Source organism: Harmonia axyridis, chromosome 2, assembly GCF_914767665.1.
Source record: "Harmonia axyridis chromosome 2, icHarAxyr1.1, whole genome shotgun sequence".
NCBI lineage: Eukaryota > Metazoa > Arthropoda > Insecta > Coleoptera > Coccinellidae > Harmonia > Harmonia axyridis.
In genome coordinates this window covers 49,011,211-49,028,471 of record NC_059502.1, presented here as the reverse complement: position 1 = coordinate 49,028,471, position 17,261 = coordinate 49,011,211, and the positions used below count along the sequence as shown (strand labels likewise).

General features: G+C 34.4%; 1 protein-coding gene across 4 annotated transcripts in view; it reads right to left on the bottom strand.

Annotated features, from left to right (window-relative positions):
* Positions 1–17,261, bottom strand: part of LOC123671953 — a 39,997-nt gene that overhangs the window by 20,468 nt on the left and 2,268 nt on the right. For 3 of the 4 annotated variants that reach the window (XM_045605861.1, XM_045605863.1, XM_045605862.1), the window contains exons 2-4: positions 16,675–16,862; positions 10,366–10,522; positions 7,126–7,291 (exon numbers count right to left, since the gene is read on the bottom strand). In XM_045605861.1, coding sequence (XP_045461817.1) covers positions 7,126–7,291; positions 10,366–10,522; positions 16,675–16,859 — 508 coding nt within the window. In that variant the 5' untranslated portion in view covers positions 16,860–16,862. Of the gene's footprint in view, positions 1–7,125; positions 7,292–10,365; positions 10,523–16,674; positions 16,863–17,098; positions 17,251–17,261 lie in introns of those variants that run through there. The other variant, XM_045605864.1, reaches the window with a different exon arrangement.

Genomic DNA, 17,261 nt, shown 5'->3' with positions numbered 1-17,261 from the left:
CTATCGAATTCAAAGAAAAAGCCTGTTTGAAAATGGTGTTCAGCCAACACAATTTTCCTCCTTATACTTGTTAGTTAACCTACAATCATATTTGTGCTGATTCAAATGATTTTTTTAAATATTGTTAACTTATTCCCACATAACATTTATCACATTCTCCACATTCAATTTTGTATACTAAGTTAGATCTATATGAGTTGGGCATCGAATCTTTAATTCTTGAAAAAAATTAATCACGTTTCGAACTGAGTGGAAAGCATACGTAACTTCATGAATCTGATCCAGAAGAATCCTACAAATATTTCCAGATAACTCTCGAACGTAAGGGAATGCATAGGTAATAATTAGTTTTCGTTATTGGCTCCTCTCTTGATGTTATTGGAATTCTATTATTTAATCTGTGTCGATAGCTATTCATTTTCCTGTTGACCCAACTAGGGATAGTTAATATCCCTCAGCAATCTTCTGATCCTCACCTCATTCACCCTATGAAAGTTATTATCAGAAAGAGCGTAAGCCCGAAACATAAGATTTTTAATAATGCCCATCTTCTGTACCATAGAATGTTCAGAAAAATAGTTCAATATTTTAACAGAACCTGTTGGCCTACTCAGAACCGTATCTGGGTACTATTGCGCCTGTGGCCAATTATTAGACAGCGCCCCCCATTTTCGAAAATTTTTTTTTCATTCATTATATTTTCTTATAGTATTTTTTTGTTCATAATTTGAATCATACAGGGTATCCCGGGAAGAATGCGACAAACGAATACCATGAATTTAAGTCATCAAGGAGGACCCGTATCAAGAGGTTTCAATCGCCTGAGTGCCTTCGTTTGGGATATACAGGGTGATGTTCATCTTATGAGTGAAGTTTCACTGTTCAATATATCTTTAACTAATCGACCGAATAATTTCAAATTTTGAAGTTTGGTCACCCTTTCCTATCGCCTTCCTTCAATATTTCTGAATTCGAGTAAATCAGATCCGGACTAGGAAAATTTCAGACTTTTCCTATTTTCGCGAATATTGGATCACCCTGTACGTGAACATTATGATTTTTTTCCGTTTTCGGAACCACAAAGAATCAATTCATTTTTAAATTCTAAATCTCGGCTTGGCACGGTCATACAGGGTGATCAATAAACATTCCCTTATGAGTGAAATTTTTTTTAGTTCAATAACACATTGATTCTGTATGCAAAAAACTGAACAGTTCTTATTTTGCCATAAATAGGGTGAAAACCCTACTTCCTTTAGAATCGTTAATAAATATATATTATAGCATGGTCTATAGCCACCTGTCGTATAATATACTACTGTGGGGAAACTCTTCGGATGTTGGAAGGGCTTTCATAATACAAAAACGTATTTTACGTATGATATTCAGCATACCTCCACGTTCGTCGTGTAGACCCATATTTATAGAAAACAATATTATGACCTTATCGTCAATTTTCATTTTGAAATGTCTATTATATGTGAAGGAGAATGAGGGAAAATTCATACAATTGTCTAGTTTTCATAACTACGGAACCAGAAGTGAGAGAACATTGTATGTTCCCAAGCACAGAACAACAAAGTTAGAAAAATCTCCTATTTATCAATGTGTTAAACTATACAACCATTTGCCTCACAATATTAGATCTCTTGTTTTTAGTAAGTTCAAGAAAATTGTAAAAAAGTTATTAGTGAATAGATGTTATTATACTGTAAATGATTACCTCAATGATGTAATAGTGATTAGTTGAATAATTTTTCTTTTTATCTGTATGACTTATCCTATACATTTATTTGTCTCAGAGGATTAATAAATTATTATTATTATTATTATTATTATTCAATAAATCCACCGAATAATTTCAAGTTTTGTCACATTTTACTATCGGCTTCCTTCAATGATTCTGAAATCGAAAAAACCAGGTCCGGACTAGGAAAATTTAAGACCTTTTCTATTTTCTTGAATATTGAATCACCCTGTATGTTGATATCATGATTTTTTTTCGTTTTCGTAATAACAAAGAATTAATTCATATATTTTCGTTAAAGTTTTAAAATAATACACAATATTATACAGGGTGTTATGGAAAATTGCGAAAAAATTCAGAAAGTGATTCCTTGTCAAAAGGTAGGGAGGGGGTGTTTCATATAATTTTTTTTTTATAGTCTCCCTGTTAGTTTTATTTATTTATTTACTAATATCATGCCTTACAATTCATATTTGTTTGCAATTATCAAGAATTCCATTAAAGGAGAAATATAAAATATTTGCTTAAAATCCAAATATACGATAAAAAAACGAGATAAAAACTCATCGATACTATAAAAAGCACATTGAAGCAGCAGACTCTTAATTCTTTGCTTGAACTTATCTGTGGGCAAGTCCTAAATAGCCGAAGGGATTCTATTAAGAAGCTTCATACCCATATAGGAAGCACCACTTTGTGTTTTACTCAAGCGACATCTTTCAGTTAGTTACAGCCACCTAAAGATGGTGCCCGAAAAGTAGTTTTTAATTTGTGAAAAGTTTATAATTGTTTTTTTTTGTTACATTTATTTTATATTTGTACCAGTTCTCAATGAAGATATTGTTTTGATATCCGCCTATTGGATAATTTGAGATCGAAACTAATTCCAACCTCCACAACTCTGGCGTATTTTCGTTTTTTTTTTCTCGAAAACCGTGAATTCAAGCAAAAAATTACAAGAGAACTTATTTGTTCAGATTCAGTCTATCCACAATTAATTTTCTGAAGGTAAAATATGAATAAAGAAAAAGTTATTGCGAAACAAGTTTGAAGGGTGGATTTCCTACCCCTTGGAATCATAGAGGAACGCCTCCAACAATTTTTTGAATACCTTCCCACCCGCATAAAATGTCAAATGTCAGCTTAATTTCAATTTTGTGAATTTTTTGGTTTTCAAGAAAAAATTTAAAAACTACTTTTCGGGCGCCATCTTTAGGGGGCTGTAACTAAAAGGGGAAGGGGTTCAAAAAAAAGTTTATATGAAAGATCCACTCTATTTTTAGACAAGGAATCACCCTCTAATTTTTTTCGCAACTATTCATAAGTATCCTGTATATATTTATTTATTTTTATTGAAACCATGAAATACACATTTCACTTTCACATACATATGAGGAGATAACTCCTGAAGATCTAAAAAACCGATCGTTATAAAATTGTATCAAAGAAAAAGAAGCCGCACTTCACACAAAAATAAATGATACCGTTTGTCGAAGAAATACCGACAAGCTTGATGAAGCGCAAAAACTCGTGATAATAGGGGTAAGCACATATGACTTGACTATGGCCGTAACTTAGGTCGGCCGTAATATTTGATCTGAATGCGGCACCTTTGAACATAGCTAAATTTATTTTATTTCTTACCTTAAAGTTTTGTTGATCTTGTAATTATTTTAGGTTTAGTACGCAAATGCTAGGGAAGGCTAGCAATCTTTTAAATGTTTCCAGATTCCTCGGCATCGCTCGTTGCGAGGCGTATACAGGGTCTTTCACGAGGAACCTCACCCATATTTATACGGGAAACTACTGAACGTATTTTCATGAAATTCAGCACTTATAAGTATTTCACGATGCTGATAAAATCTAAAATATTTTCAAGGCATAAGCACCTTCGGTTTTTCCGGAAAAGACGTCAACTTCCGTTTTTCAAATTAGAACACCATTTTTTTATTGCAGAAATAGATTCCTTAGAAAATTTCTAGTTATTTTGATGTAACATTTTTCAGTTTTGGTTGGAAAATTCTCTCTGAGCGGGAAAATTCGAAAAAAAAATCGAAAATAGAGCTCCGCTGAAACAAGAATAACTTCGAGGTTTTTGGATGGAAAATTTTCATTTTTGGGATTTTTCAAGGTGTAAGATTGATGTATCCACTTTAAAAATCGAAATCGCGATTCATGATACAGGGGGTGAAAAAATCGCTTTCAAAGTTAGGGATGACAAAATCGTGAAAAATCAATTTTTTCAAATTAGAACCCCATTTTTTTATGGCATATATTGAATCTACGTTAAAAAATAATGTGAGTGTATGCATCACACCCTTGCCCTAAAGTGGATATTTTCTGAGTTATTCACAAAAAACTGTTTTTCGTCTTGAATTTTCAGCTATTTCTTTTCCCTTCACGCCAAAAAGATGAAATTTTCAGGAACTGTTACTTAAACCATGTTTTAGATTTTACTACCCTAATATGCAAGAGAAAAAAGTTACAGGTTGTTCCTAAATAGATGGCGAATTTTGATTCGAATTTGTATCGGAAACCTCTTTATTTCAACTAATCGGCCATCGGTTTTCTCTCCAGTGATAAATAAATAATTCCTTATGAACCATATGCAAAAACTTACTATGTTTTACATTCTTTTTTTTTAATGATAGATATCATTAATTACATCTGCCAAATTCCTCTTTATTCAGTGGCATTTTGTGTTCACTATTAATTTGGTGATAATTCGTATTAAGTTATAAAATCGATCACTATGCCTAATTTTACCAATGAAGATTATTTAAATCTCATTCTACTTCATGGAGAATGTAATAAAGTTGTAGATAGAACGATTCGACTGTACATTGAGAGGTTTCCTGACCGACCCAGACCAACGAGAGATACCATTAACAGAACCATGACAAACTTGAGAAATGTCGGATCTTTCGTTAAGAAAACTATACACAGAGGAAAAAGTGTAGTAGAAGATGAGAACAACAAAATTACAGTTCTTGCATATTTTCGTGTGAATCCTCAAAATTCTCTCAAAGATGCCAAGATTGATCTGGGATTATCTCAATCGAGTGTTTGAAGACTATTAAAAAAACATAAAATGCACCCATATAAATTCAATAGGGTACAGCATTTGAAGGAAACTGATTTCGTCAGGAGAACAGAGTTTTGCGAAGCTATGATGATTCGATTTCAAGAGAATGAAAACTTTTTGGACTGTATAATTTGGACAGATGAATCTAAATTCACAAAGAATGTTTTTTTCAATAGGCATAACAGTCATTATTGGGATGAAGAGAACAACCACCACTTCATACAATGGAACTTTCAAGAGACCAGGAGTTTCAAGGTTTTTTGCGCCATCAAAAATAATGCAATTCTCGATGTTCACATTTATGATGGGACTTTAACTGGTAAGATAGAACACTACACATGTTTGCATTATTTAAAAAATGTTCTCCCTTAGGAGATAGATATTCTGACATATTGACTCAAATAATTGAGCCGCTATTACAGAACCATAATGCCTTATGGTATCAACAAGATGGCGCGCCTCCACACAATTCACTCAATGTGTCAAATATCCTCTACAGGCTATTTGAAGATCGATGGTTGGCGAACAATGGTCCACATCTTTGGCCACCACGTTCTCTTGATTTAACTCCTTTAGACTATTATGTTTGGGGTAGGATAAAAAATATTGTCTACTCAACTCCCCTGACTGATAAAGAGGACTGCATAGAACGAGTCAGAAATGCGTTCAGGTTTGTTTAGATCTTTAGATTCATAGTTTTGAAACTCAATTTGGTTTTTAAACACTTTTGCAGATCTCTTCCTCCCGATGAAATAAGAAGAGCAACGCACGAAGCATTCCTGAGACGTATAAATGAATGTCTAGATATTAACGGTCAAAACTTTGAGCATCTTCTCTAGGTATAACTGCGAGAGTTTGCCATGGTTCTCCTAATAGTAACTTGAAGACGGTTTCAAGAAGGGGTGAAAAATCTACAACATGGTTCAAATAACAGTTCCTGAAAATTTCATCTTTTTGGCGTGAAGGGAAAAGAAATAGCTGAAAATTCAAGACGAAAAACAGTTTTTTGTGAATAACTCAGAAAATATCCATTTTAGGGCAAGGGTGTGATTCATACACTCACATTATTTTTCAACGTCGATTCAATATCTGCCATAAAAAAATGGGGTTCTAATTTGAAAAAATTGATTTTTCACGATTTTGTCTTCCCTAACTTTGAAAGCGATTTTTTCACCCCCTGTATCGTGAATCGCGATTTCGATTTTTAAAGTGGATACATCAATCTTACATCTTGAAAAATCCCAAAAATGAAAATTTTCCATCCAAAAACCTCGAAGTTATTCTTGTTTCAGCGGAGCTCTATTTTCGATTTTTTTTTCGAATTTTCCCGCTCAGAGAATTTTGCAACCAAAACTGAAAAATGTTACATCAAAATAACTTGAAATTTTCTAAGGAATCTATTTCTGCAATAAAAAAATGGTGTTCTAATTTGAAAAACGGAAGTTGACGTCATTTCCGGAAAAACCGAAGGTGCTCATGCCTTGAAAATATTTTAGATTTGATCAGCATCGTGAAATACTTATAAGTGCTGAATTTCATGAAAATACGTTCAGTAGTTTCCCGTATAAATATGGGTGAGGTTCCTCGTGAAAGACCCTGTATATATGTAAACCGACTATTGATATTTGATTTTGGGCGCCCCTGCGGAATTTGCGCCCGTGGTAAGTGCCACCTTTGCCACGTCCTAGATGTGGCCCTGTCGGTTAAGTTGGATATAACGAAGGAAATGATTTTTGGAATATAATTTTTCATTGATATGATGAATCTTTTCCCAACACAAAATTCCATTGAAATTTTCCAGTCTCTTCATTATGACCATTACATTCCATAAAGATGCCAGAAATTCAAGGAATCCAACTCTTAAAAGTAATTTGGACATTCATTAAAGAATATCTGACCATTTTGAAAAATGAAAATCCAAAAGAAATTAAAAAAAATGGGTACTTTAGCAAAATGCATCTCTGTTTTTTCAATATATGTATTCATGTTCAGCTCATATCCAAGGTTAAAACAGTATAATATTATGTCTTATGGTTCGAAAAACTTTAGTGTGCTGGTTTCCAGGGGTTGCATAGCTCATTATGAATATTTAAAATATAACTTTCCATCTAATCCGAATCGGAAAAAATGGGAAAGAAAAAAAGGGTTCTATTTGACCTCAAGGATCTACTGTAAAAATATATCTACATGTCAAAGACTTACCCTGTATAAAGAATTATCTTCTATTATATTTCTATTTGTGCTAATATTACTACTACTATTTTATTATATCAATTAAGAATGAAAAACCTACCAGGAGATCGTTCTTGGATATCCATAGCAGAAGATAAAAATGTACAGGCTGATTGTACTGATAAGGTGGACGTTACATGATCTTCGCAAGCGTTTCTTAATTCTTCAACTCCCAGTTCTTGTGCTAGAGCCAACATTTCGAAAACTCCATTATCCTGTAATAATATCTAGCGAAAAGCAGAATTGGTTTAGTAACTTTTCAATTATTGGACCACATAAGGTTCTACAAATTGATATGTATTATATTAATTATTAAAAAAATTTCCTATTTTCCTCGTCATCACTTTTGAACTTCAAGAGAGTAATATACAGGTGGTCCGAATTCAGAGTTAATAGATATATTTCTGAATATGATTCCAGGAGGCGGAATATGGAAAAATCTTTGTTAATTACAAATAAATATTGTGCAAAGGGAGATAACAGGCATGATGACAGTAATTGAAAATCAGTAAATTATTGTAATAATTTGATGAAACTTGAGTCATGAAATACGAAACACGCATTAATCGGATGTCCGCCATAATATGTTGATGAACACCAATTAGAGCGAATGACGTCAGTCAGAAAAAAGTAAACAACGGCTGGTTCTATCAGCCGATCTATCATAGGTTATATATGGGGGGGGGTCATGATCAGGGGGGTCATGATCAGGGGGATCAGGGAATTAATAACAATATTCATATTCAGGCTAATGACCACAGCAGTCGATGCCTTCATTCAAAGTAAAAAAAAATACTACTATCTATTAGTTTTAAATTACAAAATTCATATATTTTCCGTCGAAGTGTACAAAAATTATCTAATTGGTACACAAACGTGTGACGGCATAAATATGAACAATTTATTTCGAAGAATTGATATCTGAAGAGTTCCCATCTTCAAAATAGATAAGAATACAAATAAGGGTAACATAAAAATGAATGAATAGCTCGTAGCAATAGGTTTACAATCCTCATCCCTAAAGAACGTGTTGCAACTGAAATCGCATATGTAAATTAAACTGTTACTGTCAGAACGTTTGAATGTTTTATGTTTTATTACTCTTGTTGTTGCTGTTATTGGTAGACCAGAAAGCGCAAATTTTTCTGACGTTTTTTCCAAGATTTGAATAGGAAAAAGAATAGACATAATTTGTTTCGTGTTTCAAAACTGAAATTGCAGTAATTACGGCTGTAACTGTTACTGTTGGCACTCGGCTCGACCGGCTCGTTTGAATGTTTGATGATTTTATAACCCTTTTTTGTTGTTTGGGCAAATTTTTCTGTGATTTTTTCTATTTGGTTTTTCCGAGATTTGCATCGGATTTGGTTTAGTCCTCTTGAACATTCACAGGGACATTGATGTTGACGAGGACGGTGTGATTACAAGGTTTTCAAAGGGTTCAAAGACCAAATTAGATTTTGTGTTGTAGTATCCAATTGTATTCTTTTCTTTTCATATTAAACAATCGATATAATATTCGATATTTATATTAATTTTCCCCTGAATGGTTAAAACCCTGATAAGTAAATAAATATATATTATAATACACATACTTACAACTTTGCTTCCGCCGTTGTTTTCCGAAATTCGAGGCTTTATTGTGAAAGACTAGTTATACATTCATCATTCTGAGTATTGTTCATCGCTGCCCACTACTTTCTCCCATCTTTTGGGCAGCCTACGAATTCCGAGTTGAAAAAACTGGTCATCTTTTGAAGCGATCCACGATTCGATCCAATTTTTTACGTCTTCATAAAACCGGAAATGCTGGTCAGCCAGGCCGTGTGCCATTGATCGAAACAAGTGATAGGTGGGGTAGGACTTCCCATTTCAACGTTCCAAGTTTATCTTGACCACTTTCGCAACATGGGGTCGAGCATTGTCATGCTGTAAAATCACTTCATCATGTCGCTCGTTGTATTGCGACCGTTTGTCTTTCAATGCTCGGCTCAAACGCATTAATTGCATTCGATAACGATCGCCTGTGATTGTTTCAGTCGGTTTTAACAACTCATAATACACTATGCCGAGCAGGTCCCACCAAATACTGAGCATGACCTTGGAAACGTAAATATTCGGTTTGGCCGTCGACGTGGAAGCATGGTCGGGGTATATTCATGATTTTCTACGCTTGGTATTATCGTAAAAAAACCATTTTTCGTCTCCAGTCACAATGCGACGCAGAAATCCCTTTCGTTTTTGCCTTACAAGCAGCAAACAAACGCCGTTAAACATCTCTCGGTTTCAACTCGTACGGGACCAAATTTTCTTGTTTCTGAATCATTTCCATGACTTTCAGGCATTTTGAAATGGCTTGTTGCGTCACTCAATGTTGCTGATTCTACCAATTCTTGTTGCGTTTGACACTAGTCTTGATCAAGTAAGGCCTCCAATTTTACATCTTTGAAAACCTTCTCTCTTCCATCGACATATTGGTCTTTGACGTCAAAATCACCGTTCTTGAAGCGTTGAAATCGCTCTCGGCACGTTCTTTCACTAATAGCGGTTTCACCATAGGTATTTGAGAGCATTCGCTGAGCATCAGCCGCATATTAAAGCCGAAAATTAAAACCTCCTGCAAATGACAAGAATTTGGCTCGTAAGCTGACATGTTTAATCGAGAATAGCTTTATGATGCAGACACAAATCGACGATTATTTCGATGGCGTTATGTTTACAAATATCTGAGCTTATCTATTATATGACATTTACGATCTATTTATTTCGACTACCACTTAACACTAAAGCCAGTTATGGCAAAACGGCTGAAGCAAAGTTGTACACCTTATATAAATGTATAAATATAAATATTTTTGAGAGATTAGGACTTGAAACCGATTTACATAATTGGTCCCATAAAAAACTCGAAGCCCATAAGGGTGACCCCACCCAATATTTAAGGCTAGGACCGCCCTTGAGGTCTATTTATGCTCTTCTGTTTCTCTCAGTTCAATTAACGATTAAGTTTTCTCCATACCGAATCGTTTGGCTGCACGGTCCACTACAACAGTTTGACGTCACTAGTGATGTCATGACAATTCCAAGCTTCTTGGAGATAATTTTAATGTCAAAACTTAAATGTCATTTTTTCCTACTGAAACTCTACTACCTGCAGAAAGGTGTTATTCCTTGTGAATGATATTAGTTTCTTAACATTATAAGATAGTTTTTAAAAATTTGTCATCATGCCTATCCAGCTGGTGCTGGATACACCGAGCACTTGAAAAATTTAGTTTTTTCATCACGGATAGGTACTCACTTTTCCAGTATATACATAGAGCAAAAATTGCTTGAATGTTTCAGGTGGTACTTGTGGTAATCTTACAGGAGTAGGAGTACCTGGTGCAGCTGGTGACACCGTGCATCCTGGAATCCGACATATCTCACCTCGTTTTGCGGTTTGGAAACTTTTACATCTGAAAAAACCTTCATACAATAATATGTCAAGAAACAATATCTCAACTAATTTGTAATTTAGGAGGAAAACAACTTCCTTACAATATCAGAGGCTCACTAAGGGAAGTATTCATTTGATGTTATCGAAAATGCATTTTGATTTAAAAATCATTTAAAGGACATCTGGACAAATAAATATTTTTTACGTAACAAGTCCTGCTATTTTCTGTGACGGGAAAAAAATTTGACATTTTATCGCTGTTGACAGGTAACAAATAACTATATTTATTTATCAATAAAAAGAGATGGATTTCTCTCAGAGCAGTTTCACTCATATTAATATAATATATTATATAATAGCATCGAAAATTTTTTTCTATAGAGTTTATCAAAAAGAGGTTTTGATTTAGCCCGTTATATGGGAAGCTGTCACCTTCGAAGCTTTCATCTTATGACATTTGATAAGTAAAATCTATGTGTTGTGTTGTCGTGAAGCACCCTCCTGGCCGGTAATAGTGAAAATGGGCGGTAAACAGGGCCCCCGCAAGGGAAATCAACGCCCGCGTGCGGAACATATTTTGGCGCCCCTCGAAGGGGGAGGTGGAGAAAAATACTACTGTATAATCGGAATTTTTTTTTTTTAAGTTTTGTTGAGAATTTAGTATAGAATGGTTGAAAATCTATCAGCAACCTTCATTGCCTTAAGAATTTTATGGTGTTATTTGTAACATAATACATTTCAAATGTGTTTCAAAACTTAAGCTGTATTCTTCTATAAATTATTCATAAAGGCATAAACATTTAATTAGGATCAATCCAGAAATTGAATGGATGTTTTTTTAGATTTGGCTGCTGCAAATTCTTTTATATTATCATTCAATCAATTTTATCGAGTATCTCTTGCTCTATATCTAAGATTGCCTATCCAGAAAATCTTTCTTGAGACATGGTAGACTTCAAATAGTTTTTAAAAATTTTTAATTCAGTGAATGATCTCTCACCAGAAGCAACAGACACAGGACACAGGTAAAGTGAGAAGGATTCTTGAGGCAATACTAAGATTCGGTAGAGAAGAAGTTAGATTATTTTCAAAAATATATTGTAGAATTTCAAGAGGATTTTCGCTTCAGATAATGAAAACAATCTTAGGGCTTTTATCTCGTTGAATAAATCATTTTCTTTCATTTCAGTCTCTTTTTTTCCTGTCATCAGTTAGCTTTTGTTGAAGAGCATGACAGCATTTCAATAGATATTTGTCATTTAATTTAAGAATATCACAAATAAAACAAAAAACGTTAACGTTATCTACTATTTAAGGAACTTAGTGTTTGATCCATTATTTTCTAAAAGAAATTTATTTTAAAAGCGATTTTTGGATCTTCCGTTTGTTCATAATCGAACAATTTTAGTTTATACTTTCGTCTTACAGTATATAATGGAGAAAAATCTTGAACTATCTCAAGAACAGCCGCTAGTTTTCCAGCTCCCGCAAGTTTTTCCTCGAGAACATTATCATCCCTATAATTTTTGAAATGATCAACTAAATTCTTCAAATGGTTTTGGCACACTTTAATGTCAATCGCTACACTTTGCATCATGTTGCTTACAATATTAATCTGGAATGAAACATCATAAGAAATTATGATACTTCAAATAAATTTAAAAGAATGAATATTTAATAAAAGAGAACTTTCTTTATGTCTAGTTTTTATGTTGAAAGTATCATTTTCTGCTATTTCTAAAAGGCTATCACATATTTGAATAAAATGAAACTTTAGCATCGATTCTACTTGACCATCTAGTATCACTTAGGCCCAGTTTCACCAAATGCTTTAATCTCGACTTAGCTCTTAAGTGAGGCCTTAGATCACGATTAATGTAATGTAGCGTTTCACCACACTCCAAAGCGCCATTTAATCGACCAATCGCGATTTAGCACTAATCGGCCATTTTTGGAGGATTATAACCTTTCAAGTTGAGATTAATAATTATTTATCAGTATGGAACTCTTGTCTATGTATGTCAGTATGGAACTCTTGTCTATGATTTTTCCGGAAATTTCTAATTTTTGGGTCAATTTTATCGAAATATGACTATATGTATAGGCTCAATATTTCCCATTCACGTAAACTTTGTTTTTGTGTTATATGAAATTTATTGCAAAGAATAATTTATTGATATGTTTGATTGAAATATTATTTAAGAAGCAGTTAAACTTGTTAATAAAAATAAATAAGTTAATAAAATTACTTATATAGTTTTTTTTCCAGAATGTGTGGTTTTGTGAAATAGGATAATTTCTTTTTAACTTCTGCAAGTTTCCGACATTTCGAAGCACATCACTCGACATTTTCGACAAAAATTAACTTTGTTTTTTGTTTACAAGATGACAAATGATTTGAAATGTTATGAATTATGAATGAATGACACCTGACACCTAGCGCCAATGGTGGTCATCACTGCTTATAGGATACAGAACACTATATAACTTTTTGTTCACAACGTTGCCAAATGGTTTGACTATTTAATCGCGATTTGGTTAATCGCGATCATCTTCGGACGGGTTGATGCATGGTGAAACAGAAAACACTGTTAAGCCTGCTTTAGTAACAAGCGGAGTTTAATCAATCTGGGATCAAGTGCTGTTTGGTGAAACTGGGCCTTAGGGGTTTTAGACGTAACTGAGGATCATGCTTCTTTATAACATTCCAATCTCTTTGTGGATGAAGAGAAATATATATAAAGATCTTTTACAATATCAAAAGAGTCCACTGTTTTATTTGAAACCTTAGCAGCATCATTTTCAGTTAAATTTAAGCTGTGTGCAGCACATAGCGCAAAAAATGCCCTAGGATTAGCATCGAGTATGCGTTTTTGTAAACCAATATCTGGCTATTTCATGCCGATTGCGACGTTCGGAAACTTGTATACATTGCAAGAAAGAAGTTTTGAAAAAAAAATTGTTGAAAAATTTGAAAGAATCTTTTTCGAAAACCGTTGGTCCATCGGTTCTTCATGCGGTCTATAAGAGGTTTTGGCGCCCTTTTAGAGTGGCGCCCGCGTGCGATGCACGCGCGGTTGCGGGGGCCCTGGCGGTAAAATTTGAGCTGTTGGGACAAGTTTGTGATGTGAAGAATCAAGGACCTGTAGCCGAAAACGTGCGAATTGGTAGGATATCCTCGAATTGGTCATGGAAAATTTCATGGAATGTAAAGGGTGTTTTTTTTTAGAGCTATAGAACTTTAAATTGCAATAAAACAACGATGGATTATTCGATTGACATGAATTTTATTTATCCGCAAGATAATCTTGTGGCATTACATTTAAAATATGATTTCTGGCATATGACCGCTACGGCTGGCTCGGATGAAGTCCAATCTGGACGTCCAATTTTCGATGATTTTTTCCAACATTTGTGGCCGTATATCGGCAATAACACGGCGAATGCTGTCTTCCAAATGGTCAAGGGTTTGTGGCTTATCCGCATAGACCAATGACTTTACATAGCCCCCCAGAAAGTAGTCTAGCGGTGTTAAATCACAAGAACTTGGAGGCCAATTCACAGGTCCAAAACGTGAAATTAGGTGGTCACCAAACATGTCTTTCAATAAATCGATTGTGGCACGAGCTGTGTGACATGTTGCGCCGTCTTGTTGGAACCACAGCTTCTGGACTTCATGGTTGTTCAATTCAGGAATGAAAAAGTTAGTAATCATCGCTCTATACCGATCACCATTGACTGTAAAGCGCACCAAACAGTCAGTTTTTCTGGATGTAACGGTGTTTCGACATACACTTGAGGATTAGCTTCCCTCCAAATGCGGCAGTTTTGTTTGTTGACGTTTCAACTGCTCTGATGGATTTTATCGACGCTAAAATGGACGCGATACGTATTCCGCACAGAACCATTATTTTCGAAATAAAATTGCACTATTTGCAAGCATTGTTCAGGCATGAGTCTATTCATGAGGAATTGCCAAACCAAACTGAGAATAAATCACTTGACAGCTGTTAAATCGGTCGCCATCTTGAACAGTAATGCCAACTTAAAGTCATACTAACACCTCTTTCAAGGTTCTCGTCGAATTTGGAAACACTCTGTATAAAGCTCAGTCTCCTTGTGGGCATAAAGTAAAGTTGTGCCAATTTTGCAATGAAAAAGAATTTCAACAACCACTTCAAGTGGATTTTTAATAGATCGATTGCCACTCATGATATGTAGATACGAATATCCAATTATAAGACCAGGAAAAAAAAGATTTTCTTGTTCGTTTCCAGGATTCGAGATTTTCCCAAACGGTGACGATGAGAATTTTTCACCCTGAATAAATCGCATTTAGATTAAAATAACAATTTCAAGCTACAAGTAAGTGAGTTTTCATGTCGATCGCATCACCGGAATCCGAGATAATTTAGAATAGTTATTTATAATATAAGTACAGAAGGCATTGATTTTTCTCCACGAGTTCACGACGTGGCGAGTTTTTGAATGAACGAGTGATAGAATGAGCCTTCTATATTATTAGTATTAGAGTTTAGTAATTTTTGCATTGAAAAATCCGGGTTAGTAGAACAGTTTTCTGTATCATAAATTTCAGTGCCGTATCTAGGGCGAGGCAAAGGTGGCACTTGGGACGGGCGCAAGGACCGCAGGGGCGCCCAAAAATATCAAGAGAAAAAATATTGAAGTACCAGGCGAAATAATTCGAAAGATCCCAACTCAGTTTTCATGTATTCTAGGGATTCATCAAACCAAGTAGCTTGATTTTTTAACGAACTACTTGACTTGAAAATCAAGCTCGTGAAATATTAAATACATACTTGACTTGATTTGCGATATTTATTGCTTACCCCAATAAATCTAGCAGAACCACTTTTGGAACTTTAGATTTATTTTTGGCCATAATTTTAGCCTAATATATTATCGTATTGAAATTTTTTTCTGCTTCTGCTAGCTCAACGTTAAGCTAGCAAAACCTAAAAGCCTAATCATGTAATCAAACAGTGCTTGAAGGTTTCTAAATATTAAGATACTGTATTTTTATATTGTTATTATTATTATTTATAGTGATTAAATTTTGGTTTCCATTTTAAAATTGTTGATATTTCTGGTTCTTTTATACAAAATAGTTTAATAAATGAAAGTGCTTTTTGCAAGGTTCCTTCTCATTTCATTATTTTATTTTTGATGTGACATGTGACACTACAGAATGCTAAAAACCAAGTAGCTTGATAGAATTCAAGTACTTCATAAATAAATACTTTACTCGACTTGAGATTGAAAAACTATTAATTGACTCGAACTTGACTTGATTTCAAGTCAAGTTCAAGTATACGCAACGAACGATGCCGAGGAATCTGGATACATTGAAAATATTGCTAGCCTTCCCTAGAGTTTGCGTACTAAGCCTAAAATGACCAGTAAAACGAAAATATATAACTTAAGTTATGAACAAAAAAATACTATAAGAAAATATAATAGATGAAAAAAAACTCTTCGAAAATGAGGGGCGCTGTCTAATATATTGCCACAGGCGCAATATAGTACCTAGATACGGCTCTGACAAATTTGATAGATAATAGATAAAACCGTGAGAGTAGAGTTCCGAGTACCAACATATAATAATGAAATATGTGTGAAACTTAGATATTTTCAGATGATTTTGTTTTAGAATGACAGAATGTGGCAGATAAGCCACAGAATTAGAGAAAAAAATTACCCAATCTTTTCGTTACCGACGGAGTTGAGTTTCTGAATGTAATATAAAATAACATTTTCAAGTTGATCACATAGGCTGATTTATGAAAATTCAACAAGAATATTGTAGATGAAATACCCAATACTTCCATGACAACAGACCGGGTTGGAATTTTGCAAATAAGACCTTCAAGCTTCGTGCTTGCGCCTTCGGGACCACAAAAATTTCCAGCAGGATATCGAGAAAAAATGAGGAAAGCACAAACGTGAAATCAGGAGCTTTTGAGTACGCCAATTCCACCGTTAGAGACCACATCTATCCATGTGCTTCATGGATCGGCACAATTGGCGCACGAATTAACGATGGCTCAAAATCTCTACATCATTGCTTTCTTCATTTTTTTATTCATGAACGATTTCTTATAACCGGAATCCGATCATATATCGATTTTATGGCAAAATATAGAAACTTACCTGGCCATCAGAATAACTCTATGAGCAAACACTCTGTCTTCGTCTCTTCCGAGAAGGAAAACAATGTCAGCGGAATCAGCATCTTCCGAAAGGCGTTGCAAATCATCAAGGAGACGTGGCACTCCAGCTAAAGCTTTGTCGGCCGCTAATCCAGAGGAACCTAGGCCACCTACTCTGGACCCCATTATCTGCGAACAAAGTATCATCATTCTTTGGGATGAAATAGTATGCCCAGAATGTTTCTTAACATCCGTCAACTCAACTCATCATCGTGGTTATGAACTGAATATTTCTCGCACTTCTCTAAGAATAATTTTATATAAATCTATACAGGGTGAGTAAATAGTGCTCGATCAGTCGATAATTCTCAGAAATTTTGGACCAGGAAAATGATTCAAATTTTGACGGAATCGTCAGTACCCACCGCATAAGCTCATAATTATTTCCGAATTGCTGAAAGTGGTACTTTTCTGCAAGAAATTGCGAAAGAAGTTGACAATTGAAATTGAACAACATTTTCGCTACAAATGCTTGAAATTAATTGAAACTCAAAAGATTCAATTAATTATCCACATACACATGAATGA